The sequence below is a fragment of the Lepisosteus oculatus genome, chromosome 11 (assembly GCF_040954835.1).
Source record: "Lepisosteus oculatus isolate fLepOcu1 chromosome 11, fLepOcu1.hap2, whole genome shotgun sequence".
Lineage (NCBI taxonomy): Eukaryota > Metazoa > Chordata > Actinopteri > Semionotiformes > Lepisosteidae > Lepisosteus > Lepisosteus oculatus.
In genome coordinates, this window is record NC_090706.1 from 5,736,299 (window position 1) to 5,763,576 (window position 27,278).

Here is a 27,278-nt window from a genome sequence, read left to right on the forward strand (position 1 = left end):
GTAAAACGGAAAAAAATCCCTAAACACGAGAGGTGAAAAAGCGAATCTCGTTGCGCTTGATACAGCGTAATACAGCACAACATTTTGCAAAATAGATCAAATACTACAAGCCAGATTCGTGTTCGCCATGTTTTTAAGTACCTGTTTTAATTCGATATATTTTTTTATTTATTTAGCTTGGTGTATCGGGTCCATATTGCCAACACATCTCATCTCCCATTAACGCGTAACTGGTGTAAAATACTCGTTATTGTGATGTTATAAAGCACATCAGTGGGTTCGCACGCCTGAAACGCAGGGAACCGTAATTATTATATTTGCGGCGCCTACAAAATTGAAATATAGCGACATTCTTAAATGTCCCTATATTGTGAAATGTACGGTAAAAATGGCTGTTGTCTGACCACCCCTAATATACTCGTTAGCGGATGAGGGCCAATCCTTCTGTAGGAGGCGGTATGGAAGTTTGTCACGACAGGAGGGAGTTTGGGTGACCTGCTCACCGGTGCACCATGGTGTTCTCTGCCTGTTGGAGTTTGTTGTGGAGGAGGGCGGGTATTTCACCCAGACGGAAAATATGCAGATTCGTAAGTGGAGCAAGTGTCTCCGAATACCATGCTTTCCGGCGGAGACAGCTGCCGAACAGCCGGGGCAGCAGCGACCCTTCTCCCTGTCCTCCTGCGGGCTGCAGGTACTCCTCCGCGGCTGCTGGGGTAGACTGCAGGGCGCTGGTCTACAGGAGCCACGGCGATCCTGCGCAGGCTGTCCAGTAAGCACTAATGCGCCACTTATCTGCCCAGAAAGCCAATCTGAAAATAATACCAGCACCGCACTGAAAAGTATTTAAATGCTGGGTTTTTTTTTTTGGAGGCATAATTTACAGATTTAATAAAACACATTTTAGTGCTCGTTAAAACGCGAAACAACACCAGTCGGGGATTACACTGTATATACAGTATGTGAAATCATTTTATACAAATCATGTAAAAGAATCATTTCTACTGGCAGCGAAGAAATGAAACTCCTGATGAAATTATGTTGTGCATCATGTGAGAAACCCTTTTATTATGTTAAAAGAACCCGAAGACACGTGTTGAAGTGTTTAACGGGCGAAGTTCTCCCGTATACAGTATTTGATGGTGAGTTTATGATGTATAACCGCCTCCCAGAGACTGCTGAACTGGTGCTGTCGTACATGTTTGTCCTGTTCAGGATGGAGAAAATGAAACTCCCTGCTCTGGGAGACAGAAGTGTCCTAGTGAAGATGCTGGCAGCCCCCATCAACCCTTCAGACATGAATATGGTTCAAGGTAATAGTCTGGTCTTCTGATTTTTCTCTGGCCTTGACGTGATTGAACTGGGGTGAAGCCCCTTCGCTGCACAGCTGGTTCTTTGTAAATGTCTGCAGTGCACTGTGTCCATCTCTCTCTCCTGATCTTGACCCTATTCCCTCACTCTCCTGGTCTCTGTGCAGGTACCTATGCTATCCTGCCCCCTCTCCCAGCAGTAGGAGGGAATGAGGGGGTTGGCCAAGTCTTGGAAGTGGGCGGTCAGGTGACCTCGCTGAGAGCTGGTGATTGGGTAATACCCAGGGATGCTGGACTGGGTGAGGCGGGAGTTCCTGTCCTGGGGGAGGGGTCTTGCCATTTTTATGGGCGGATCAATGATGGTGTTGTCTAGCAACTGTCAAGTTTCATTTGTGTGTGAATTTAGGTATCTGTTAATTATAGGATGACGTTCTTTGGAAAATGACAGCAGCTATATCACCCTGCAACTCACAACTGGCAACCCACTGAAGCTCAGCAGGTGTGAGCCTGGTCAGTACCTGGATGGGAGACCTCCTGGGAAAGCTAAGGTTGCTGCTGGAAGAGGTGTTAGTGGGACCACTAGGGGGCGCTCACCCTGTGGTCTGTGTGGGTCCTAATGCCCCCGTATAGTGACGGGGACACTATACTGTAAAAAAAAGCTGCCATCCTGTGGATGAGAACTTGCTGCTGACTCACTGCAGTCATTAAAAATCCCTGGGCATTTCTTGAAAATAGTAGGGATGTTATCCTGGTTTCCTGGCCAAATTTCCCATTAGCCTTTACCAATCTAATAATCCCCATCTATGGACTGGCTTCACACTTGTTCTCCCCACACTGAGAGCTGGTGTGTGCTGAGCGTACTGGTGAACACTGGCTGCTTTTGCATCATCCAGGTGAGGCTGCACACTGGTGGTGGTGGAGGGGAGTCCCCGTTACCTGTAAAGTGCTTTGTATGAAGTGTCCAGAAAAGCGCTGTATAAGTGTAAGAAATTATTATTAGGAAATTGTTATACCGTCATTTGAGGACAGGGTGTTCATTGACTCTTGAAAAATCAGCGGATGTGTGTACTGAAACTCACAAGTGGCTGTCTGATTTTTGGACAGGCACATGGAGGACAGCTGCTGTGTTCGGTGAAGAGGACCTGATCGCTGTGCCCAGTGATATCCCAGTACTGTGTGCTGCCACTCTGGGAGTGAATCCCTGTACTGCTTACAGGATGCTGTCAGACTTTGAGACCTTAAAGCCAGGTAGTCTAGACTTTCATCACTGCATAGCAGCAGAAAACTGAACACCTCTCCTACCTTCCCAGGCCTGGAGGAAATAGGCAGTTTCCCCAGTTAACAAAGTAACTTGGTACTAAGTAGATCTGATACCCATTTAATGATAAGGTGTACACTGCAACAAGAAACTTCCATTACCTGTATATACACCTGTATACCTGTCCTTTAGGGCTCGGAGCATGTCTCAGTAATGAGCTGCACCAACTGTGCCCCAGTCTGTCAGTGTATCAGGTCCCACAACCGTGGAAGGAGCAGAGAGCAGGAGGCAGTGATCATGGGACAGTAGGAAAAAACAGAAATACCTTTCCAGTAAGCTACATTTATGTGAGCAGTGCACGTTTAGTTGTCATGCTGCACAATACTAAGGCGCAGGTCACTGGTCCTGATTGGCGCAGACGCCAGATGCTCGGCCATGTAAACTGCTCGGTAACGGGGCTGCGGATTGCGCGGTTTGCACAGAGGTGTGGGAGCAGTCATTTTCTGATATTGAGGAAAAACCCGAAGTAAAAAGGAGGGGGCGAGAGTTTTGTCAGGTTAAGTCCCATTAAACGGGTAGATCTAAAGCCATCAACGAGTCTCGATTTTTAAATCGGGCCACCATGCTCTCTTGCCCTTCACAGGCGATTCTGTGATCCAGAACGCGGCGAACAGCGGCGTGGGCCAGGCTGTCATTCAGATCGCGGCCGCCAGGGGGATCCACACCGTCAACGTGGTCCGAAGCAGGTAGCCCTCGGCTGGGAAGGGAGTTAAAGGGGTAGCTCACGCCTGGCGTGTTCTGACCAAAACGAGGCTCCTCACAAGTTTTACTCTCAAGGTTGGAATTTTCATTCTGATAAATATGTGATTTTAAATATGGCTACCTTAAATTGAAAAGATAAATATGTTGTACTTTAGCTCCTTTAACCTCTTTTTCGGAGGCTGTGTGTGAAGACCAGTAATTTAACGAGGAGTATTAAGTCAAAGTGAGGTTCATATCATGTCATTTGTATTTAGCGTCATCTCCCTGCCACCAGGTGGTGCGCTAAAGCGTCCTGTAACACAGTAAAGTCTACTGAATTCTTCATTCTTCTAGTGAATATTGTTTTATTGGCAGACTGCGTGTCCTGTCTTTCTCAAGACAGTCCCATAGTAAAGGTTTATTCTAGGTGTCCCAGATTTACTAACAAATCTGTTTTTGTCCTGGATTCTGGAAATAGAGAATGTTGTGAGGCCTTCTCCACAGAAACTAAGACAGAGGAGGAAAATAAAACCTGTCAGAAAGGCAGGAGAGCAACTCTCCCCTCCCCTGTGATTGCTGCAGTGGCACCCACACTTTGAAAGCAACTTCTACCCTCTTCTCCTCCCTGCGTGTGGTCTGTTTTCAGCTTGGGGAAATACGGTCCATCACCCCCCTCTCTCTATATATAGATTTTATTTCAGTGAACATTGATGACTCTATCCCCACAAGAGTTTTAACTCAAAGCTTCCTTCTAGGAATGCCATCCAGAATCAGACGTGGTGTGGCCTGTTTGTAAAGCTCTTCAGGTGAAAGTCAGTGGGACCCTGCCGTATCCTCAACAGTCCCCTTCTCCCATTTCCACAGCAGTGTCTTCTTTCAGAAGCTCTTTCTGAAGTAGTGGGTGAAGGCAGCCAGTGACTGCCTGAGCAAAATCACCAGCAGGGAAACTTGACAGGACACAAACCAGGAGAAACGAGGACAAGACAGGGAACTGCTTCTTTCCTCTTGGACCCCAGTAATGGAACAGCCTTGCTTCCTTGTCTTTGAATCCATGAGCTTGGTCTGTCCTGGTGTCACCAGTCATTCTGTTTCTTAAGCAATAAAGGGGTCCTGATATCATCTGCGTTTTGTTGGTTCAAATTGGCAATAGAATTGACGGGCACTGCATCTCAATTCATAGCTAAGGGAAACACAAGTGGGGCTTAGAATATATAGAAAATGTTCTACACTTACCAAAAATCAATGGAAGAAAAAGAAACTGAGTCAATGGAGTCGGATAGAGAGGTGTCTGTGGCCTAGCGGGTTGACTCGGTGTGTGTCCTCGACTCCAGGCCCGACCTCCAGCAGCTCACAGACAGGCTCCGGGCCCTGGGTGCAGCTCACGTGGTCACAGAGGAGACTCTGCGCAAGCCAGCAATGAGCGAGATCTTCAAGGTGGGCACATGGCTCATAGCCGAGCATTGCGGTTCTTTTAGGTCAGGGAGAAACTGAGTTTTTGCATGCATTCCGCCCGCTATTGTCCTTATTAAATAAATGGCGGATTTGGTTAATGCGTCTGTGTTGCAGGAATTTGAAGATGGATTCATTTATTGTGTGTTTTCGCTGAAGGTGTTGGCATTCTCCTCCCTTCAGTGTCCTCTTTCTCTCTCCCTCCAGAGCTGTCCCCGACCCCGCCTGGCACTGAATGGGGTGGGTGGGAAAAGTGCCACCGAACTGCTGCGCCACGTACAGTAAGTCCCACGGGCACTGTCCACCTCCAGGCCTGGGCAGAACTGGCAGGCCGGGGGGGTTGGGAGCTTGTTAGGGTTCGTGTACTTGTGTGCAAGGGAGAGGAAGTTAAGAAAATCGGAGTGAGAAGGCCAACAGGCCCATCTAGCCTGTTCGGTAGTTAGTAGCTCATTGAACCAAGAATCTTATTCTGTTTCCTGAAAGAAGCCAGGGCATCAGCTACAGCAACATGACTGGTCAGCTTGTGCCACTCCCACCACCCTTTGTGTAATTGTCCAGCCTTGTCGCAGTGGCAGCAGCAGCTTGCTGCAGTGCATGGCCAAGGTGACGCGAATCGCTGTCTCTGTGCTTGTAGGAGTGGAGGTACGATGGTGACCTATGGGGGGATGGCGAAGCAGCCGGTCACGGTGCCCGTGGTGAGTCAGTGCATCGTGGTGTGGGATGGTGTGGTGTGGGTGTGGCGTTCCACTGGTTGGGCTCGAGCCCTTTCTGTCAGCTGATGGCTCCTTTCACCCCTCCCTCCTCAGAGTGCCCTGATCTTCAAGGATGTGAGGGTGCAAGGATTCTGGGTAACAAAATGGAAGAGAGAACATGCTTGCGGTAAGTTGGGCGCTGGTCGTAGACGTGCACAGCACGTTCACTTAGGTCATGACATCAGCGAGCACTAGAACGATGCTACAAAATTGCCCCCATGGCGAAGTAGTGAAAATCACCGGGACCAGCACTGACTGGTCTTGACTGCATATGGCAGCGCTCATGCTGTGTTCAAATATGTCATCTGCCTCGGGAGATGGGGAGCCTGGTTGTGTCACTTTTGCCAGTGCAGGCAAAAGCCAAAGAAAAATGAGTTGTTAGCCTAAGCCCAGGTATTCTCCTTTTTCCTGGCTCTGCAGATCAGGGGGCTCTGAAGGAGATGCTCTCCGAATTGTGCGCTCTGATTAGGGGGGGTAAGCTGTCCCCCCCAGCCTGCACCGAAGTCAGCTTCCAGGACTTCCGCACAGCCCTGCACAGCGCCATGGAGCCCTTCACCTCTGCCAAGCAGGTCCTCGTTATGTGATGCAAGGGTCCGGTTCAGCTTCCGCACGAGGAGGAGCAAGGAATCCTGGGATGGGCTTGACAGTGCAGGTGCTGGCCTGCCTGACCCCAGAACTGCTCAGAAGAATGGCAAATTTGCCATCTGTTGTAATATTGATAGACACCGCAGCTCTGTAATCAACAGGGAGGAGCACAGAAGCACATCGAACAATTAAACCGTGCTTTCGCTGCCCAAACAGGAATGTGCTGTTTTTTTCTATGGGGTTAAGCACCAATGGTAAGTCTGTAATACAGCCATTAAAAAAGAGCCCAGGAGTTCACTAGTGTTTTTCTCTCTAAGAGTTTTATAGTACTAAGAAACTGACTGCAAAAGACAATGGAGGATGCTCTAATACTGTCAGTATTTCTATGAATTAAATTCTACATGGTGTACATAAAATACCAGGTGTACTTAACCCTGCCCTTCATTCAATAATTAGGTTCTCAGATGAATATCTCCAGCCAGTGTGAATGGCAGGTAAGCTGTTGTACTGTACAGTTTACTAATAGGCTGTACTTGAGTTTAGTTCCCTCTTTCTTTAAAGAGCTGTCACTTTTATTAGCTGCCGACACCATCCAGACAAATACAGAGTCAGACTGTGTGTGCCCTCAAAGTATTAGCTTTTATCAGTTTATTGACCAGTCTTCAGCTACAATTAACACGGCACATTTTCACAAGGCAACAGTTCGGATCGCTTTCCTCTTCGGCTTCAGGGAAACGAGAGAGGGATCAAAGGTGAGAGAAGTCCTTATCTCATGTGCAATGTTCAATTTCTGTACTTGCCTTTCAAGTGCACCAGCTAAAGCTGAAATAAAACCCTGATAGTGGAAATAGTCTCTGGTGAACATTCTCCAAAGGAGCATCTACACGATTGTTGAAAGATGCCCTTTGCACAGGAATAAATGCAGCAAAACATTCCAAAATGTGTGTTATCTGTGTAGCTGCGGGTGTGGTTTGGGAAAACTGGGAATCGGCCATGTGGATCTTAAGTAATTACATCTGCCACAAACCTAGAGAATAGAAAACTGGAAAACGGGATCCTGGGAGTTGTCTGTAGGCAGTGGCGTGAGATGGAATTGAAGAGTATGGGACTGCAGCTGAACGTACTTGTTTGCTTTGGTATCAGCTGTAAGTGCTGGGGTTCCTACCAGGGCTACCAGAACCGCCTGGGCTACACCACAGCCCCCAGGAGTGTGACCGGGAGAACCAGCAGGAGGGGCGGCAGCCGCAGCCCCGCCGGAGACGCCCCCTCTACCGCCAGGCAGCGCTCGTACCCCAGGAAGTCCACCTCGCGGATGGCGCAGACGTGGTCGGCCCGGCAGGCCGCGTCGCAGGGCGAGGGGTCGTAGCCGACGGAGTTGAGCTCGTGGTACCTCTGCAGGGCGCAGGGCTCCCGGGCCAGGCGCCGCAGCACCCCGTGCATGGCGGCCGGCGAGGCGCTGGGCGAGCGGAAGGCCTCGCTCAGCCGGTACTCCTTCTCCCAGCGCGCCCCGGCCAGGTTGGCGCGGGTCAGGTCCAGGTAATACGTGACCATGTCCTGGGGCGGCAGCAGAGGCAACAGGGGTCAGTGGCGTGACGCGACTTCACGGGCTGTCCAGTCCTGATCCGGGAGCGGGTCTACGGGTTTTCATTTCACCCCTTATCGGACCAATCTCAACCGCTCCTCCAGCTCTGCAGGGAGCTTGAAGACCTGCAGACACACTGACTGTCCCTCCAGGATCAAGACAAGTGTTAAAATCAATTTTTATGAAGCCATTTGGCTTCTCAGATTGCAATTCAAGGTGGAACAGAGCTGTAGAATCACAGACTATGAAGAAGGGGAAATGCATTACTTAAAACACTGCTGATACAACCCACCGTTTAATAAATGTGTAACAGTGTAATATATCCGTCATACTGACGTATTAAAGTGCAATAATAAGAGATAAGAGCTAGTTTATGGGCAAGATCAGGTGTCAGCAAAGTAGTTTCATCCAAGGGGTAGAAGAAGAAAGAGGCAAAAGAAAAATGGTTTCCGCAACATGAAGCACAGTAGTTCAAGATCAGGATCAGTGCAAAGTTTGAACTTCACCGAAACACAGGAACACGGGAAAGATTTCAAACGAGAGGAGGCCCTTTGGTCCATGCAACCCATTTAAAGTAGCAGCTTCATTCACACGTGGGTCTTAGTTCCTGAATTGCCCTGACTATTGACATTTCACTTGAGATTCTGATGTAATTCTGAAACCAGTCACAGCAGGTTTGCTTCCTGTATTCATGGGTCTAGTTTGTGTATAAGTCATATCTTTAATTTTAATTAATGCAAGGATCTTGTCCAGCCATTTCTTGAACAGTTTCAACCATATTGGTTGTTCCACTCTCTGGCCACCCTTTGTGTATATAGAAGGCAATCCCTAAGTGTTGGCTCTCAGCTGTAAATGCACCTCATCACAGTTGTTCCCCTCTGGTTCATGCTGAAATACCTGTACGAGCAGCGTGCTGGGGTCATACTCAAAGACTCGGATCCCTGGGTTGTTGGCACCATTCTTCACGCCAGGCAAAGTGGTCTTCCAGGGGGTGATTCCTGGAGCCAGGAACATGGTGCTGATAGGAGTCCCTGCATAGAGAACAGGAGAGACATGTTTCAGAAGCAACCAGGTCAGAAAAAGGAGAGGAACAGGAGAGGCGTTCTAACTGTTACCACATTGCAACTTTCTTGCTTTATTAAATAATAGTTCTCCAGTTAAATTCTGTAATGAACATGCACGACACCTCTTTGAATCTAAACCTAAATCAATCAAACTCTACCTAAACCCTGTCCTTCTTTATAAGAGCCATTTGTAAACAAAGGGAAAGTCTCTGTACCATTGGAGTCGTAGAACATGCGGAAACTGTCGGTGTGATGGTGACCGAAGAACTGGCCGGCGATAACTCCGTGGTGCTTCTGGATGAGCTGAAGGTAGTACCTGTTGAACTGGGGCCTAAACCACGCTTTCAGACGCTTCTTCTCGAAGAAGCCCGGAGGCACGTGTCCTAGGATGTAGACCTGCATGCACACAGAAGCAGGGAAGCAAATTTCAGGAATATAAAGGAATATATGGAGTGAAGACTTTCGGCAAAGATGTTTGCAATTGGCAGAAGTATTGGATTTAATAATATCCTTTTACCTCCCACAATAGATTCACCATAAACTCCATTCCATGATAATCTAAGCCAGATCTTGCTTGCTTTAGAACAATGGTTTATGTCTAGAAGAGTCTAATGAAGTCAGTTAATTGTTTAAATGCCATGTTAACCAGCAACTCACAGTTGGCAGCCCACTGAAGCTTAACAGGTGTGAGCCTGGTCAGTACCTGGATGGGAGACCTCCTGGGAAAAGCTAAAGTTGCTACTGGAAGAGGTGTTAGTGGGCCAGTAGGGAGTGCTCACCCTGCGGTCTGTGTGGGTCCTAATGCCCCAGTGTAGTGATGGGGGCACCATACTGTAAAAAGGCACCGACCTTTGGATGACACATAAAACCGAAGTCTTGACTCTCTGTGTTCATTAAAAATCCCAGGGTGTTTTTCAACGTCAAGGCCAAATTTCCCATTGGCCTTTACCAATCATGGCCTCCTACTAATCCCCATCTATGAATCAGCTTCATCACTCTGTTCTCCTCCCCGCTGTGAGCTGATAAGTGCTGAGTGTACTTGCGCACTATGGCTGCCATCTCAACATCCAGGTGAGGCTGCACACTGGTGGTGGTGGAGGGGAGTCCCCATTACCTGTAAAGCGCTTTTGAGTGGAGTGTCCAGAAAAGTGTAAGGAATTGTTTTGTTTGTTTGTTTTACTTGCTCTAATTGTGAAATATTTGTAATGCTAATTAATCCTAACTCTGGGGTTTACAGTACTGCCTGCACTTTTAATCATACAGTATATGATTGCTGAACATATTCTGTGACTGAGCCTCTACCAGCTATAGCATCTGATTATGAAACACATTTAACTGAGGCATTCAAAGTCCTGGCAGAGTCACAGTTCAACAATATCATTGTCAGACTCTGGACAGATCACAGAACTCAAAACTAGAGGGCTGCTTTTCTTGGGTCCATCAAAGAAAAATTGATTTGATGACAGTGCGAGACTTTCAAGATGTCACTTAGCAAACAAGCAACCAGTTATGTAACCAAACTTGTACTTCCTGTGCTGACCTTTTCTTGATCAACAGCTGCCTTGGTCAGTACATTGTCCATCCACTTGAACTGGCCAGCTGGGTCCTCTAGCTCTGCAGTCTGCGTGTTTTGGTCATAGTAGAGGTTAGTGTTGAGGATGATTACTCGCTGACCAGTACGGTTTAGCAGCTTCTCTGTGTAGTATCCACCTGATGAAAGAATGAGATTACAGACAGCATGCTGGGAAATCCACATTTAACTTTACTTTGTTTTTAATTCCAGCACCACCATCCTGGCCCAATGTGCGACGCTAATTACTTAGTGCAACTTAAATTTGTAACACTAAACAATGAAAATCTGATTGAAATGCTAACTCTATTGCTGATACTGATCATTGCCACAACAGTCATTTCCATACGGGCTTCGAATCCCAAGGGAAGCGGAGCAGCTCCTCATGATGTCCGATTTCCTGGTACCTGTCCTGAAGGTGTGCAGAGACTCCGGTTCCAGCCAGGCCTGCCAGAGCTCGGCGGTCCTGTTGTACATGTAGTTGGGCCCCCCAGGCAGCTGGCTCTTGGGGTGGAAGTCATGGTTGCCCAAAGCAGAGTAGACTTTGGTATCTACAGCGGGCAAACAGAGACACTTAGCAACTCCAGGTTCACCAGACGCCATTACATTTCTGCGTTCAGCCTTCAATTTATGTTCGCTTCAGTTCTCTCTCTGGCGGGCATTCTGACACGTGGGAGGAAAGTCCTTAATTGGACGCCTTGTGAACCAATTAAATCTTCACAATTACATTGCAATTACTATCTTATCAAGGGGAAGCCGAGGCACCCTACTCTGCCAGAGCAAGCCATGGGAGCTGACGTGGCTTGCTGGGACCCATGGAAAGACGTGCTGCCGAACTCTGCTGTTGCCATTGGCTGTGTTCTTGTGCTGGAAGAGGTCAGCAAGTGACTGTGGAACAGCACGAGTATTTTAAGATTTGCTCAGAGGAAACTCTTATGGGCCATACTGTGACACTGCTGACCGGGCTTCATAAGCCCTCCATCCAGCACTGTGCTTAAGACAATTGTGGAGCGTACTGTATCTGAGCTGCATTATGGTATGGTCTAGTCTCGCACCATCCATTCATCAATTCTTCCATTTTCGAACAGCTTTTATCCAATACAAAGTCCCGGGAGAGCTGGAGCCTATCCTGGCAAGCAACAGGACTCCAGACTCAGAGGTGCACACACTCTAGCCAGGATCCAATTAACCTGCCAGCATGTCTATGGACTGTGGGAGGAAACCAGCGCACCTAGAGGAATACCACATGAACACAGGGAGAACATACAAAGTCCATGCAGATAGTGGCCCAGGTCTACGTCTTGCACTATTCTGTAGGAAATAGATCCTCTAAATAGGTACTATGCACTATGACTATTAACTGTATGGTCCAGTATTCCAGATGGAGGTCCAACAGTGGTGTGTGTGTATATATATTGTTCTAGTTTTCCATGTTTGGATAGACAATGAAAGCAGTCCTTGGGGACTTACCTGGAAACACTTGCCGAATGATGTCTGTGAGGTTACCAATGATGGAGAGGACAGCTTCTTCCCCCAGCTGCTCGTTAGGCACATGAGGTGTGTCATCCCTGTCAAGAACACACGCTCGTGAAAGGACTGCTCAGAGCTGCCCTTCTCTCCATCAACTGCCTTGCTCTAGTCATCCCAAACTAAAGAGAGAAGATAGAAGGGGCTCAACCCCAGCGATCTCTGCCCATCTGGCCTCACTGTTCCCCTGAGTGACTGTTGACTGCACAGCCGCTCTCGTTTCGTGATGTTTGCCTGTGTGAACGCCCCTGGAAAAGAGAGCTGAAAACGTAAACCTTTTCGCCTGCAAACTTGTTTTCTGTTCTCCATTTTAAACTAAACACATAAAAACAAGGCTTTTTGCTTAAGCCAAATAATGGGCTAACAGGGTCACTGATCGAGAGCTGGGATTCTATTTCAAACCCTTTGAAGTGGGGGAAACAGAAATACTTCCCATGTGCAGAAGGCAGCCTGTTTCGTACTGATTTTATTTTGCCCCAAAAAGTTTGATCACTTTCCGCTTTGCAGTGCCAGACTTCATTGTGCTCATGTGTTTTCTTGGAGAGGACAAAATTAAGGAATGTTAACTTGCTGGAAAGCACTAGGGAAAGACGAGTGGCTATTGGTGATGATTTCTGAGAGGTGCGTCAGTACCCAGTCCAGACAATAAAATCTGGGTCAGGCAGGATGTCTCTCATGGCACAGATGGAGGAGTTGATCAGAGCCCAGGGAGAGTCGCAGAGGTAATCCCCAAACTTCCCAGCATTCGGCACAGGTTGGGAGCCACTGGATGGACAGACGGTCTTGGGATCATCTGTCACCTTGTACTTTGGGTCCCAGTGGAGGTCTGTGATGTGCCAGAATTGACCTGAAAGACATTAACATGCAGGAGTCCCTGAATCCTAACCTTGGGCGTATCTGGTGTAAAGGCCCGTACCAATGGGAGGACAAAATGGGATTTTATTTTTCCCGAGAGTCTTACATTGCAAGAGACTTGTAGTTGCGTCGCTTTCTGTGAGCGGATTGTTCCCCACCTCCCAGAATTCAGATGATGATCAGATCAGGCACCATCTAACAATCAGGCACCGCTAACAATGCAACAACCGAATTAACAATTCAAATGTAAATCAGGTCTAGCCATGTCGGAAAACTTTGAATGTAACTTTACAGGTCTGAGTTTTTATACACAGTCTCTTCATTTAACTTGTTAACGATATAGAAGAGGTGTGAACAAATTTTTAAACTTGTAGGAGCAAAACAGTACCACGTGAGCAACGTCCACATCTACCACGTTTCGCTCAGAGTATCCTTCAGCAAAAGCTGCACAGCTGCGACTGAAGCGGTGCTGCAGTAATTCAGGACTTCCTGGCATCTCCAGCCATACAACAGAGCTGTAGAAGGCTCCGTACAGGTGTTCAGGATACAAATATATTGAAAGTGTAAGGCGAACTTGAAGAGAACTGTGAAAATGCGTCCACCTGTTCAAGGCTTACGCTTACCTATTTAGAAAGGTTGTTATACATTATCTCTGATTAAAGAGAAATATATACCGATACTGAAACAGAAGTGTTGTAGCAGAGGCTAATACTGGACGTACGAATTGCACGTTTGAAAATAGTAAAACTGACTTGGATTCGTTTTGTGCTCTGAGCAACAAAATAAGAACAGTATATACTGTAGATGAGGCAGAAATTAAGAGACTGCATATACAGTAGCAATGTCATTTTCACACAGTGAATAATAATACACAGATTTATAACAAAATAAGTCTAACATGGACGCTTAGCTTTGTACCATACCGAATTACCGTAACTGACATCGTGTCATCCTGTTGAAAATATGATTCAATAGAATCTCAGTAGCTGGTATTTTTTTAATAGCCAGGAAACAGTGCGTGAAACACCAATGCCCGGCTTATCATTGTTGCTAGCAAGGTGGACTCAAATATATTTAACACATCTAAAGAATATTTTCTCATTGCTTTCAAGATTCAATCCCACCATACATAGCCCTCTCTGATTGTCCGGTACTCCCAAGAAAAACACATGTGAATCTTGGCAGTGCTCTTAAAATACCAAATCCTCGCTTCTCTGTTACTTTCTTTGGGATTCGCACATAACTGCACAACTTGAAAACACAGTTTGGCATCAGGACCCTACTTGTCACTCTAGCTTGGAAACATCTGAACTAATTAGACAAGCAGGCTTTCAGATCTGACTCACCGAGAGCAGACAGTCCCCGACAGAAGCTGAAAAGTAGGCACAAAGTAATGCTTTTCCTCAATGGAGTCATTTTAGCCCGCAATGTCTCGTCCTGCAAAACGGAGCTCGGAGGACAGCCTTCCAAAATGAAATGGGAACCGGTCGAACTTTTCTCTGCGCTCTTCCCCAGCTGCTATAAAACATGCATATCGAGTTATATGCAGAAGGGAGATAAGCCTCACGTGATTTCGAGTTTGATGTATTACAGCGGAGCTTTTAAAAATTGACTCTGGCCGTTTTCGCTTTATCTGAGCAGAGAAATAAAGTTCGTCTTCGTGACGTCCAGCAATAAAAGTTGTTATTATTTTATCCAGCCTTGTACAGTTTCGTCCCTAGCGAGAAAGGGAAAAAAATAGCTCGACTTAGATAGAACCACTACTTAAACAGAAATGTAGCTGCGACCTTTATGGTTATGGAAAGTATCTCCGACCATAGTATGTAGAATAACAGAGTAGGGTCTAAAAATACGAGACATGGTAATTGACATTTGGCAAAAAAAAATATATTTCTACAAATGTGTAATCTGAGATTCGTGGTTGATTCGTTTCTCTGAATCCTTAATCAGCGTTTACAAAATCTTCACATTCTAAAAACTAATTGAATAAAAGCGTGACTGCGTAAAGCAAATTGTTACAGTGTCACCTAGCGGCACAGACTTGTGATTACAAGGAGAATTGTTTTCGTGGGAGGCCAGCTACTTCAGCACGTGCTTTATGCCTCTAGTTTCGCAATCGCCTCTTTAGTCCACCTGGATGATGCGACAGCAGCCATAGTGCGCCAGAACCCTCCCCACACATCAGCTCTCAGTGGGGAGGAGAGCAGAGCAATGAAGCCAGTTCACAGATGGGGATTATTAGGAGGCCATGATTGGTGAGGGCCAATGGGAAATTTGGCCAGGATGCCCAGGTGACACCCCTAATCTTTTTGAGTAGGATACAGTGGTTGGATAGGGGGAATATTCAAAGGAGAATTATACCTCACCTGTCAGTAATGTACAAATCCAGTATTTGGTGGCAGTGTTGCATTACGTGATACAAAATCAAGTACTGAATTGGTAATTGTCAGACAGGTCAAAGCAGAATCTTCTGTTGACCAGAAAGACACGTCCTGTCACCTGGGGGACTTCATAGTATTATGATACTGGCATTGTTTTGTTTTGTTTTTTTAGAATTTCAGTATCATTTCCCCTGCCGTTCTTCTCATCTATGACTTTGTGTGTCTGTAACCTTTTTGTGCATACAATACTTGTTTTTGTGTGCTTTGTGTACTGTGTGACTGCGTCAGACTGTGTGTTGTAGGGGGTCCAGGTGCACACAGCGAGTTTAATGAAGAGCTGAGGGACAGTCCTGAAGAGGAAGAACACAGAGGAAGTAAAGACAGGAGTCCAGTACCACAGCTCTTGAGTTCTGCTTTAAATCGGCTAGCACTTCTGTTTAATAACTTGCCTTTTATTACATTTTTGAAGTATTACTCTGTTTTCTTTATCATTTTAACATGAAGAGTTGTTTAGTGTTTACCTAAGTATCAAATTGTGGTGGAACTGGAGTCTTGCTTTCGTAACTGTAAAAGACATGAGAGAAGAAACTGGAAACACTGGCGATGTTCATTCATTCCTTGCTGGGCTACGGGGGGGGGGGGGGGATGTCTTTCCACGCACGCCCGAACAAAGACAAAGATTTATCAACGGTGGTCACTGCGATGGTGTGTGATCATCTATCGAGTCGGAACAATGTACTGTCGTCGGCTGGCGCTGCAGTTCTAGAGAGACCCAGACCGACCAGGCTCGCAGGTTTCCTATCAGCGCCTCGCTTTCCCACGATGCCTTTCGCGCTCCCGGGAGAGACGCAGCATCCTGTCCCCCGTCTCGCGACGCTGAGGTGTCCCCCCCCCCCCCCCCCCGCCTTCTCCCGCACACGTGGGGACCGTGTCCTCTGCTCCGTGTCCAACACGTGAACCGGGTCGGCCAGCCGGGACCTTTCTTCTCCGCTGTTCGGAGGCCGAGTGGAGCTTTGCAGCGCCCACGGGAGTACTGGTTTGCTGAAAAGCTGAGAGCGGTTTCCCGGTGAGTGATGGTCGTGCATCCAGCCTGACACTAGCGATCGGGACTCGGGCTTTTGTGATCGGGGATAGCCGAGGTGATGGCTGCGGGTTTTGCGGGGGTTTTAATTTTCCGCTTGTTCTACGTTACATTCTTTAAGGTTGAAAATAATGGGATGGTTCTGTTCGCACTGCTATTCATCGTATTTGGTTAACCATTTGGAGCCAAAATATTTGGCCATCTGGTTTTTTACGGCTGCTTTCCCACATTCAGCTGGTAATTATTTTTTTAAACCTCGCTGTCCATCTTCATTTTGCTTTGCACTTACACTACGCTTTACACACTACAAATAGTACTGATGATTTTTTTGGCGCATTTTCATCCCCGCCATCTCTTACAACTCACCCACCACCATTTTCGCTCTTTGCTCTCCGCTGCTTATACTCGACCCTCATAAAGACAAAACGTGGGGCAAAAATGTGAGCACTGAAATTTGATTGTAACATTTGGAAGCGGAAATAAATGACGCATTCTTTGGACGGATTCCGCGTTAAGGCTTTTGTTTTAATTTTGGTTCGCAGTGTAATTAATAAATTCACAGAGCGCTGATAATACCGGAGGGGAGGTGCGATAGCAAGTCGAGGGGAAGTTAAAAATATGTATTAAGAAGATCGATATTATTTACTTAACGACACTACGCGAACGCGTGTATACTCGTGTGCCACGAGTTGCATTGTGAGTGTATCTGGCACAGGGAACGGACGTTAGGTAATTTTACTGTCATTTTAATTTTACTGTCGAATACTATGGCCCTGTGAAACATTATAAGACGATTTATGTGGGGGCCGGAGGTGTATTTTGAATTGTTTTGACCGGAACAGTCTGAAACGAGGTGACATAAGGACGTTGGTGGGGCACCAATTGCGAGCGAGCTCCGCTGTGTAGAGCCCGCCCCCCCCTCCGGGTCTCGGCCAATGAGCTGCAGGCGTGGGGCGAGGAACCAGGGAGGACGTCCCCGTGAAGGCGCGCGGGTCCGTTGCGCAACGTGTCGGGTTACCGTGCCGGCGCTCGGCTCGGAAATGTGCCCCGGTTGCATTTCTGTCGTCTTCTGAGAGATGCCGGGGTCTTCGGTTTTTCTGGCGCTCCGAGAGACAGCTCGCGTATGGTTCATGCCGAGCGTTAATGCTACATCCCTTCTCTCGTTCCCCAGGTTCTGCTGACCAATATGAAGTACATCCTGGTCACCGGTGGGGTCATCTCGGGGATAGGCAAGGGTATCATCGCCAGCAGCGTGGGCACGATACTCAAGTCCTGTGGGCTCCATGTCACTGCCATCAAAATCGACCCCTACATTAACATAGATGCAGGAACCTTCTCGCCCTACGAGCATGGTAAGAGTGAGTGTGCACTGGGGGCGAAGGGAGTGCTGTGTGCTGGATGACCCCAGGGTGACTGCTTGGCGGACAGATTCTGATTGGTCTTCGTGGCCAGAGGTGGGGGGGGGTGTCGTCCTGTGGGTGTGCGTTCAACGTGCTCTGTCTCCGCCCAGGGGAGGTGTTCGTGCTGGATGACGGAGGGGAGGTGGACCTGGACCTGGGCAATTACGAGCGATTCCTGGACATCCGGCTCACCAAGGACAACAACCTGACCACGGGGAAGATCTACCAGTCAGTCATCAACAAGGAGCGCCGAGGGGACTACCTGGGCAAGACTGTGCAGGGTGAGAGAGAGGCGGGCAGGGAGGTGCTGGACTGGAGGAACCACACGGGCACGAGTGGCAGGGGAGAGACTGGTGTAGAGGACGCTTGTAGACCGCGAGGGAACATTTAAACCTCAGGGAACACTGGAGACCATGGACTTGAAATAGTGTCTCCATTATTTTTTGAAGGATGTCGGTGTTAATAATAATTCCTTGCATGGCTCCTTATATAGCGCTTTTCTGGACACTCCATTCAAAGCGCTTTACAGGTCATGGAGACTCCCCTCCACCACCACCAATGTGTAGCCCCACCTGGATGATGCGACAGCAGCCATAGTGCACAAGTACACTCGCCTCGCACCAGCTCTCAGTGGGGAGGAGAGCAGAGCGATGAAGCCAATTAAAAGATGGGGATTATTTAGGGGTCCATGATATGTAAAGGTCAGGGGGAAATTTGGCCAGGACGCTGGGGTTATACCCCGACTCTTGCAAGAAAAGTCCTGGGAATTTTAATGACCACAGAGAGTCAGGACCTCGGTTTTACATCTCATCCGAAGGACGGCACCTTTTTACAGTATGGAATGCTCTTCACTATACTGGGGCATTAGGACCCACACAGACCGCAGGGTGAGCACTCCCTACGGTGTTGGAATGTTCATCGCTGCGCGTGTGTGAAACAAGCGAAAATCACAGCCGATCTTTCCTGATACAGAGACAACCTGCATTCCAGAGAGTTCCTGAAATTCGTTCTCCCCGTAAACCTGACTTTATTAATGGTAACTTGATCTTGTTACGAATGAATTGCTAGCTCACGCAGTGTGTGATGGTTTGTAAAGCCTGTTCCCCGAGTATTTTGTCACAGGAGTAGAGGAGTTACCTGTGGGTGGGCAGTGAACAGGGGATGGCCCACACTGTGTCAGGTCGAATGTCTTCTGTCTTCTTTCTTCAGTGGTGCCACACATCACAGATGCCATCCAGGAGTGGGTGATGCGCCAGGCCAAGATCCCTGTGGATGACGATGGCATGGAACCCCAAGTCTGTGTTATCGAGGTACTGTACCCCTTGCAAGACGACTGCTCATCACTCAGTATTGCACTGGCCTGTTGCACTTTATTCCTTTATTCCTGCTACAGTCTTATAAGAGGCCTAACAGATATCCATAATTGGATTGCAGGTAATACCTGTTGGCTCTGATAAACGTTTAGATTTGCGTGTCTGTCTGTTAAAGGATTTCCCAGTTGAGTGAGTGCCTACTCAGGCATAGGTGCGGGAGTTGAACAGCTAAGTCCCAGTTTTGACTGTGATGGGGTGTGTGGGGTGGTTCTGAGTTAGGTGATTCCACTGTGGAGGGCGCAGGTTAGGCTTAGAGGGGTCTGATGTATCTGGATGGCCGGGCTGGCGCTTCAGATTGGCTTTTGATTTTGGAGGCTGTGGGTTTGGGAGCTGGGTGTTTTAAGTGGAGCGTCTCATAAGGGCTGTGTGTGTTTTCAGCTGGGGGGAACGGTGGGAGACATCGAGAGCATGCCCTTCATCGAAGCGTTTCGCCAGTTCCAGTTTAAGGTCAAGAAGGAGAACTTCTGCAACATCCACGTCAGCCTTGTTCCACAGGTAAGAGACCTACCTCGTCCTTAATAAACGAGCCCCGCTGGCGCCGTTTTCCCAGTGTTCGGGCTCCTGAATCCCCATGTGTAGCATAAGCTGCTTTCTGAGCTTTGTTGTCCTACTGGTTGGTGAAAAACACTTGCCTACCCCTGGAGCACACCAGATTTGATTATTTTCCAGCTCCTTTGCATTGGTTTCTATTCTCAGCTGGTTTTGATGGTTTTGTTGGCCTTGCGGTTCCTCGGCATGGTCAGGGTGTGCTTCAGGGTCCAAGTCTCGGTCCCTCTCTCCACAGCCCAGCGCCACAGGGGAGCAGAAGACGAAGCCCACGCAGAACAGCGTCCGAGAGCTCAGAGGACTGGGCCTTTCGCCCGACCTGGTCAGTCTGTCTCATTGTCGATGCCCTTCCCTTTGTTTTCAAATGTTTTCTTCCAGTTTCTCTTTTTTCCCCTTTCTGACGACGTCTTCTGTTGCCTCATATCTTCCTTCTGTCCCACCTCTGTAGTCCGAAGGAGTGCTTTCCCCTCCTGTGATACAGTCATATAACAGGCCAAGCACAGTTATAGTTAAACAGGCTAGTAAGTTCAAAATGTTTAAAACACATATAAAGTTCAGCAGCAGCGTTACTGCTTCATGGCCTGATCTGGGTGGGGTCAGTATTGGACTACTGGCGTGGCAGAACCAGGTTGCTGCTGTGTTTTGGTGGAGCACTAGGAGGCGCTCTTTTCTCTGGACCAGAAAGTCCCAGCTCATGCACCGCTGTGGTGACTGAGGTTACTGGGTTGTAGAATACCATTCTTCAGCTGGGATTAATATTATAAGTCTCGACTTCTGGGTCATTTAAGCTCCCTGTATCACTGCAAGAGCAATGGAGTTTAACCCCTGTGACCTGGCGATATCATTCAGAACCCATGAAAGAAATGGGTCTCCACCTTTGTATAAAGCTTTTTCTGGGATGAAAACCATTGTACTTCTTTAAGGAATTATTATTCATGTAACTTATTATTAAGGTAATCGTGAAAGTGATTTTTCATCAGAAAAATTCCAAACTGAGAGGATTCCGTTCAGTTCTTTTGTTCTGGGTAACGAGAGGAATCAAAGGGCATCAGGACTCGTTTTCCTGTCTGCAGAAGGACATTTCTTTACTCTCTTGTCTTTTATAGATTGTGTGCCGCTGTTCCACTCCTCTGGACAATGCTGTGAAGGAGAAGATCTCCATGTTCTGTCACGTCGAGCCTGAACAGGTAGGCCACAGTTGTCCTGTTGTTGGTTTTAGTCTATATAATTGAGTCCGATGTTTCCGAGAGGCTTATATGTTTAATGGGATAATAGGTGGTTTCTCAATTTGGGCCTCCATGGGGCTTATTGTATGGAAGTCTGCGCCCACATTACAGGAGGAACCTTAGAGTTAGGTTTGGCTGTGGCTCTTGGCCTTGGACGCATTAAACTGGCGAAACAGTGCCAAAAGTGCTATAAAAGAGCACTTTTAAAAGAGATAATGCAAGGTCGGCCATCACTGTGCAGTTTTCTAAGACTGGAAGCCTACGCTGTCATTCACTCTTGTGTAGTTTTTATTGCCGTGCGGAATGGATTTGAGAGAGGAAGTGAACACCCTTGCTGTTGAGAGAATGCAGCCGTGGCAAAACACCAGTCACAAAACCGAGCAGGCCGAAGCCTGTGTCAAGAATCCCGGCTATGCACGCAACGCAGAGCCTGATGCAGACGGTCGCTGAGAAGGCTGATGGCTGTGGCGTTGTTGTTCCAGGTGATCTGCGTGCATGACGTGTCCTCCATCTACAGAGTGCCCCTGCTGCTGGAAGACCAGGGGGTGGTCAGCTACTTCTGCGATCGGCTGGACCTGCCCATAGAGTCCCGGCCCCGCAGGATGCTGACCAAGTGGAAGGAGATGTCAGATAGGTGGGGTTCGGGGATGTGTTTTACCACGTACTTGTCTGAATGACTTTCCTCAATAGGGGTGTGTCTGTTTTAAAACCACCTTTAAATTTTTGGGTTTGTTTTTTTCATATACTGTGTTTTTTCATCTGAAGAATAAGTATGTATTTGATACTCCTTTACCATTAGAAATTATTTTTCTAAATATACAAAATTACAGGTAAAGTCCTACTGTCTGGTTCCCTGCATACCAGACAAATTTGATAGAAGTACAAAGTAAGGTACTCGGATGTCATCGTTAACATTGGGAGAAAAAGTAGATGACTTGAAACAAATTAAAATGGCAGCAAGGAGCATGTTTTAACCTGTCAGTCTTAAACATTTAAAAAAAAACAGGATTGTGGACTGCTTTGCATGTCTTTCATTAAATATTTCAGTTAACAGCCATCATTGCACTTTGTCCTTCAGAGTAAAGTTAGGAGTTTTCTTATAGTCATGTCAGTATTTTGGACACCTTTTCCTTTTTGTATGTGACGAGAGATCCCATCTTTCTGCCCCAGGTCTGACCGCTTGCTGGAGAGCTGCTCTATCGCGCTGGTGGGAAAGTACACCAAGTTCTCGGATTCATATGCCTCCGTCATCAAAGCTCTGGAGCACTCTGCCCTCGCGATCAATCACAAACTGGAGGTCAAGGTACAGCGGGGATACTAATTTACTCAAGATCACCTTGTGCCCATTTTATTACATTCTCTTCATGCATGTGGTCCAAGTGATTGGGCTCCTTTGTGTACCGGGAGACAGAGTCTTGCAGGCAGCATTGTTGCATCATCTGCATGCTGATCTGGTGGAACTGGATTGTCAGCTTGTGCAGCCTGTGGAAATGTAGCACCAGCATCTCCGTTTCCCATAGGACTGTGTACACACTCCTGCGCTTGATGTTTCACGTTAGACCGATCAGGTCACACAGGCCGGAGTTTTTCTTGTTCGCAATGACTAGTCAGTGTTTCCCACCTCTCCTCACTTTCTGTTTCCTCCCTGCCTGTCTTTTAGTACATTGACTCTGCTGATCTGGAGCCTAGCACCCTGCAGGAGGAGCCAGTCAGATACCACGAGGCCTGGCAGAAACTCTGTAGTGCCAAGTAAGTCTCAGCCTCTGGCCTCTTCAGTAGTGTTACTTTAATTGTCTGAACTCTTTAATACAAGTATACGTTAAAACCTGTAGCACAAGAACCTATGCCCCCAGTATTTCCAGTGTCTACTCTTCCAGAGTTTTTAACTGTCTTGATATTTTTAATTAAACAAGGCCATGTTTTTGTATTTATAGACATTCTGTGTATTTCTGTTTTATGAAGGCTGAAAGAAATTATTTTTGTATCAGCCAGAGTAACCGTCTCGCTGGAGTTAGCAGAAACCACTGTCTCGGGACTTGCAGTCCAGAGGAAACATCGCACAGACCCTGTTCTGACCCAAGTGTGTTCTGTGTTTAGTGGCGTCCTGGTTCCTGGAGGGTTTGGGGTTCGAGGGACAGAGGGAAAGATCCAAGCAATCAGCTGGGCGAGAAAGCAGAAGAAGCCGTTTTTAGGTGAGAATGGAGGACGTGGCTCTCTACTGGCATCAGCTCTGTGTCTGAGTGCAGGTGGCACACACAGAGAGGCACTATGGAGAATCAGCCTGATGCTCGCACCCATCCTATTAAAAAAAAAAGTAAAAATCTGTGCAGATAGTATGAGGTGCAGAATTTAAGGGTAATCTGAAGTGTATGACTGTTTCTGTGAGCCTTTTTCTCAAATGCTTTAGTGTTCTTCAAAGTTCAAAGTAAAACACAATGCAAGATGTATTTTTTATGTCATTCTGCCTGTCCTGCTCCTGTGCTTGCAGGAGTGTGTCTGGGGATGCAGCTGGCTGTGTGTGAGTTTGCCAGGAACATCCTTGGCTGGCAAGGTACGTCCTCGACTGCCACACACTCGGTATGGCTGCAGTTTTCAGAGTTGAGCAACAGTTTCTCTCCTGCTGTAACGTCAGTCCAGCAGCTGTTGTTTACATAACTCCTTCCAGAGGCTGAATTCTGGACTTGGGCTGGGGGAGAGAGAACAGTCCTGGAATGTAACTGTTTGACACATACTGTAACACTCCATACTGCTATCTTGTAAGCCTCCTTCCATGTGTTTGACATAATTCCTTGTGACAAAAAAGGGAATTGGGGGAAAAAATGCAACCTTCAAAAACGTAAGCTGACAAAGGATGGACTTTGCAGAACATTTTGTATAATACTACTATATTAGTTCAGTGAGCCTTGCCATTGAGATTGAAGAGGTTGGTGTGAATTTGTTGTGATGCAGAATTACCCCACCATAATGGGCAGAGGAGGGCAGTGTGCTGGTGTGGACTGCACACAGGTGGCGACACTCTGTTGTCAGTCTGTTCATTGTACAGCACTAATCACTGTATGTTTAACCGGAGTAATCTTTCATCTATGAAATCACAACTCTGGAAATCAAAATTCCAGTTAAGCAAATTTTAACAGTGGGTGGTTTGATTGCACTAAGCTCAAGGGAAGCAGCAGTTCTTTTTAAATGAATACAGAATGTTGGCTTTGTGGTTTTTGCAGAAGTTCTTGATTTTTGTTTTGGTATATGTTCTTTACAGATGCCAATTCGACTGAATTTGACCCCGAATCCAAACACCCAGTAGTAGGTATCCCCTCTTCCTGATTCTGTCCTGTCGCCAGAGACCTTTCCTGCACATTCAGATAGCACACTGCCATGTGGTCATCTTCCATTTCTTGGCATTTTTTTAATTGAGTCATGTGGTGCACAGGCTGACTTCTGATTGGTCTCTCCCAGGTGATTGACATGCCAGAACACAACCCTGGCCAGATGGGTGGCACTATGAGACTGGGAAAGAGACGAACTATCTTCAAAAGCACCAACTCCATTCTGAGTAAGAAACACAGAAACTACTATCTGTGTAGCTTGTCTTCCTGCTATATGTCACCTTGCGCTGTTTTAACATTTAAAAATTCCTGGACTCACAGATTTTCTGTTTTAGGAAGGCTGTATGGAGATGCAGAATATGTTGATGAGAGACACAGACATCGCTTTGAGGTACTAAATGATTGGTGCTGGCCCTGCTTCTGATTCAGATCAGGGTTTCCTGGTTTAGAAGTCACCATATGGTGAAAATAATCCAGGAAAAGCCTGGAAAAACAATTACCAAACGTGTATAAACCTAATAAAGGGTATGCACTGTTAAATTACCATGAATTGAAACAAAAATACCTTTTTATTTACATTTAGCATATTTGTTAGTAAGATATACAGTAAAATTGTTTTGAGGATTTGAAGTCATGGTGGTTATAGGAAACTACAGAAAAAAATCATGGAAAACTGTCCTTGATTTATTGTGGAATACCTGAGGCCTGTCTCTGTCAGGCTAGGGATGTCCATCCCTTGTCCTGGAGAACCAAAATCCAGCAGGTTTATAAGGCCATCCTTGGAACACATGATTTTTGACACATTTTTAATAATTGGTTCAATTAAGTTACAAATGATCAGCTGTGGTTCTTGACAGCGAGTGTTAGTAAATTTGTGATAATCTCTTAAGGGGTTAACTGTATATTAATCACCTGCTCAAGTGGTCAACTGGAAAGGGGATTGGGAGCAGATGATTTGAGGGTGACCCATGAGCCCTTCGGCTCCAGTGTTGGACACCTCGCTCTCTCTTCCCAAGGTGAACCCCGAGCTCAAGCAGCACTTCGAGAGCGGGGGGTTCCGGTTTGTGGGCCAGGACATGGAGGGCGAGAGGATGGAGGTCATCGAGCTGGACGGTGGGTATTTCCTGTAGCACTCCAAAATCAGAACTGAAGGGAACGGTAGGAAATGAGCTGCAGTCTGCTGTGAAAGGACTGTCCGGCAGTTTGTCTTCACAAACCACTGAGCTTGGCTGCTGTGTTGAAGATTAGACTGCCTCCCTTGTGGAAACTGGACTGTTTACTGTGACCACATATTCTTGTGACTCAATGCTTCAAACTCCAGAACACGTTTCCTTCAGTGATCTTTTCAGAGTCTTAGAGTACTGGTATTGAATAGTAATTACGAATACTCCTTGTCACCGATTGTCCACCCACAGTGAGGCGCACTGCGCTCTTGGGCTGCGCTGCATAAGCTTGCCTTTTTTCTCATTCCCCAGACCACCCATATTTTGTGGGGGTTCAGTACCACCCCGAGTTCACCTCTCGCCCCATCAAGCCTTCGCCCCCCTACTTCGGCCTGCTGCTGGCAGCCGCGGGGAAGCTGCAGGGTTACCTCCAGAAAGGGTGCCGCTTGTCGCCAAGGTAACCACGCCGCACACCATGTGCACAACTGGGTTGACACGTAGCTAAATGGCGGGCTCACGGGTCTCTCTCTGTCCCCCACAGGGACACTTACAGCGACCGCAGTGGGAGCAGCTCTCCTGATTCGGAGATCTCCGAGCTGAAATTACCCTCCATCTCCCAGGACTGACGACAGAGGTACAGCACGTCCACCGCCTAACCACCCTGACCTGTGGACATGTGACTCCTTCAAACAGTGTCCAAATATCTCCAGTGCCTTTTTAAACTGAGTTTTTTCTATTTATAATTTAGTTTTGTCTTCATTAAATGTCACCAACCAGGTGTTTGCTTAGTTTTTAATGTTTTTTTTTCTCATTGAATGTTCCTGTTTGCCAATCATTGATACCTGGTACCTCTTAATTACATCACCCTAATTTGAATATTTGCTCTTGATCTGTACCTTGTCTGTTCATCGGTTATAAAAGTCTTCTCTGAAGTTTTTTTTTAGATGGTTCCTAATTTGTGAAGTCATTTTCCTCCCCTGAGATTGCCAGCAGATTTGGTTTGGTGCTACTTAAGTTTATAAAATGTTACACAGGAGGGTTTATGAAACGTAACGAGATAAAAGATCCTGCCTGGTTGCCGATTTCTATGGCTCTTAATTCGTTCATGTTGCATACAATGAAAATATTTTCTTCCAGGAAGAAGCTGGGAACTGAAAAACCTGACCCTCTGTGACCTTGGTCTTCAGGACAGAAGCCATTTTAGATTTTAACTACACCTAGAGATTGTACAACTTTATTCCCAAGGAGTTGTGATTCTTTTGCCATCTCCAAGGGATATCTGAAGAGCCAAACCAGTGTCATCACTACCTCCAGCAGTCTTACTCAGCCAAGTTTTGTTGGCACTGTGGGTTACTGGATGTAGCCACCTCTGTTCTGGATAAAACCACTTGCTTTTCATCTGTATGGCCTTGCATGTCTGCAAATGATGTTTTGAGGACAGGTCCTGGAATGATTATACAGATGGGTGGATGGATCACGGAGGAAGACTTTAAAATCTTGCCATGGACCCTAATATAGTATTACTGTTTTCAAGTTCTGTGTGTGGTTTTTTGTCACTGGTTTTTGCTGGAGAGTTTTAATTTAGGGGTGGTTATAATGCATTAGTCACATTGGACAACTCCCTGCACGGAAGGGTTTGGGCTAGCCCTGGTTCATGTGCTGTGGAAAACTGCTTTAGAGTTTAGTGCCACCCATTAAGATTAAGGTCCAGGAATAACCATGTCCTAATTCTGGAGTTAGGAATTTCCAACAATAGATCATGGTTCTGGATTCTTAAAACATCACAGGAGCATTTCAGCATAACATGAATGAACTGTTTTTAAAATAAGTCTGATCCCTATAACAGTTTAGGGCACAGGTTAAATACCAGCTTAAATCACTTCAATTCAGAGTATAGTCAGTACTCTGGGGGAATACAAAGAGGAAATAAGTTTGAAACTAAATCCAGCACCCGTGAGTTTTATATGGAACTATTAAAAGTAGTGAAGGGCTGTGTTCCCATTAGTGTAGAACAGTTCCAGTTGATAAATACAGAAAGTAAACTCCCAACTCAAAGGCATTGAACTTTCAAGTCCCTTCATATAGTCCCCCTCCT

General features: G+C 46.8%; 3 protein-coding genes across 4 annotated transcripts; 2 read left to right on the forward strand and 1 right to left on the reverse strand.

Moving 5' to 3' along the window:
* The first annotated feature begins 368 nt into the window (after positions 1 to 368).
* Positions 369 to 6,305, forward strand: mecr (mitochondrial trans-2-enoyl-CoA reductase). Of its 2 annotated transcripts, none has more exons than XM_015348861.2 (10): positions 369 to 691; positions 1,213 to 1,310; positions 1,475 to 1,606; positions 2,412 to 2,555; positions 3,209 to 3,311; positions 4,638 to 4,740; positions 4,963 to 5,036; positions 5,390 to 5,450; positions 5,562 to 5,634; positions 5,928 to 6,305. In XM_015348861.2, the coding sequence occupies exons 1-10, from the start codon at positions 513 to 515 to the stop codon at positions 6,089 to 6,091; spliced, it is 1,131 nt and encodes a 376-aa protein (XP_015204347.2). In that variant the 5' UTR covers positions 369 to 512; the 3' UTR covers positions 6,092 to 6,305. The 2 variants fall into 2 exon arrangements, with proteins under 2 accessions (XP_015204347.2, XP_006631322.3); XM_006631259.3 differs by having other exon boundaries at positions 370 to 769.
* Positions 6,306 to 6,712: 407 nt separating this feature from the next.
* Positions 6,713 to 14,586, reverse strand: smpdl3b (sphingomyelin phosphodiesterase acid like 3B). Its single transcript, XM_006631383.3, has 8 exons — positions 14,037 to 14,586; positions 12,469 to 12,682; positions 11,779 to 11,876; positions 10,716 to 10,859; positions 10,279 to 10,448; positions 8,954 to 9,134; positions 8,572 to 8,705; positions 6,713 to 7,646 (listed from the first exon to the last, which is right to left on the reverse strand). Exons 1-8 carry the CDS (start codon positions 14,104 to 14,106, stop codon positions 7,281 to 7,283), a joined length of 1,377 nt encoding a protein of 458 aa, XP_006631446.3. The 5' UTR covers positions 14,107 to 14,586; the 3' UTR covers positions 6,713 to 7,280.
* A 1,383-nt stretch (positions 14,587 to 15,969) lies between these two features.
* On the forward strand, positions 15,970 to 26,716 carry LOC102688097 (CTP synthase 1). The gene is made up of 19 exons (XM_006631260.3): positions 15,970 to 16,137; positions 17,324 to 17,504; positions 17,663 to 17,833; positions 18,762 to 18,862; positions 19,304 to 19,420; positions 19,710 to 19,793; positions 20,578 to 20,658; positions 21,180 to 21,331; positions 21,868 to 22,000; positions 22,358 to 22,446; positions 22,795 to 22,889; positions 23,186 to 23,248; positions 23,954 to 23,997; positions 24,151 to 24,247; positions 24,356 to 24,411; positions 25,037 to 25,133; positions 25,496 to 25,640; positions 25,725 to 25,817; positions 26,321 to 26,716. Exons 2-18 carry the CDS (start codon positions 17,339 to 17,341, stop codon positions 25,807 to 25,809), a joined length of 1,776 nt encoding a protein of 591 aa, XP_006631323.2. The 5' UTR covers positions 15,970 to 16,137; positions 17,324 to 17,338; the 3' UTR covers positions 25,810 to 25,817; positions 26,321 to 26,716.
* The last annotated feature ends 562 nt before the right edge of the window (positions 26,717 to 27,278 follow it).